Source organism: Arachis ipaensis, chromosome B10 (assembly GCF_000816755.2).
Source record: "Arachis ipaensis cultivar K30076 chromosome B10, Araip1.1, whole genome shotgun sequence".
Lineage (NCBI taxonomy): Eukaryota > Viridiplantae > Streptophyta > Magnoliopsida > Fabales > Fabaceae > Arachis > Arachis ipaensis.
Genome location: NC_029794.2, coordinates 123,615,971 through 123,616,814, shown reverse-complemented (window position 1 = coordinate 123,616,814; position 844 = coordinate 123,615,971). Strand labels below are relative to the sequence as shown.

The 844-nt window shown below is 36.5% G+C and overlaps 1 protein-coding gene across 1 annotated transcript in view; it reads right to left on the bottom strand.

Annotated features, from left to right (window-relative positions):
* The window catches only part of LOC107624539 (organic cation/carnitine transporter 3), a gene marked incomplete in the record, with an annotated part of 4,483 nt that continues 4,139 nt past the window's right edge, over positions 501-844 (bottom strand). Inside the window, 1 exon segment of the mRNA XM_016327038.2 lies at positions 501-844. Within this exon segment, the coding sequence (XP_016182524.1) occupies positions 641-844 (204 nt within the window).

The following is an 844-nucleotide window of genomic DNA, read 5'->3' as shown; positions in this document are numbered from 1 at the left end:
CAAAAAACCCTAACAAAAAAATTCCTACCATTACTCACGCAGCTATCCTAGCAAATCGGCGTCGGCTTCCACACGATAGCGGCAGAAGGTTGAGGACAAGCCAGCAACGTCATCTTTGTTTTCGATCTGTCAATGTCGTCTTTGTAAGTATTGTCTTCTCCGGCAGCGTCGTCTTCTCTCTAGCAGTGCCGCCGTCGTCTACTCGTCACCAAAACAACGTCGTCTCCTTTGACTGTTAATTTTTTGTTAAAATTTTAAATTCTTAATTCTTGTTAAAACTCATGTTCATCACCACACACACTCTATGTAATTCTAAAATCATGCCTAGCTACCCATAATTCCCACTTTTGCATATTTCACATACTCATGTACCAAATATTTCTTTAATTTTTTCTACATATGCATTGATCTTTTATTCCCCTTATTTAATTACTTATTTATTTGAATATTTTTTTATTTTTTTATTTTTTTTATAAATTCTTATTTCACCAGATAATCAATTACTCCAATCGAACCAATTTATTTTTAATCAGTTTTATTTAATTCGAATACATAACAAAATGCAAAACCGAACCAACTCCATCCATAAATATCTTATTATTTTGTTTAGAGCACCTGAAAAAGAAAATTCCTTTGTCCATCATGCTAACGTGGCACTACGCCCTTTGCTTTCTTCATCTTCCATGGTATCAGAAAGGGGTCTCCCTCTTGTCTCAGGTAAGAATACCCCAAATACACCACTACAACAAATCACCAACCCAAAAACTCCATAACAAACAAACTTGTTCTTCCTACCTTCACCCACCACTACCGGACTAATCGACCCACCCAACACCAGCGCTTG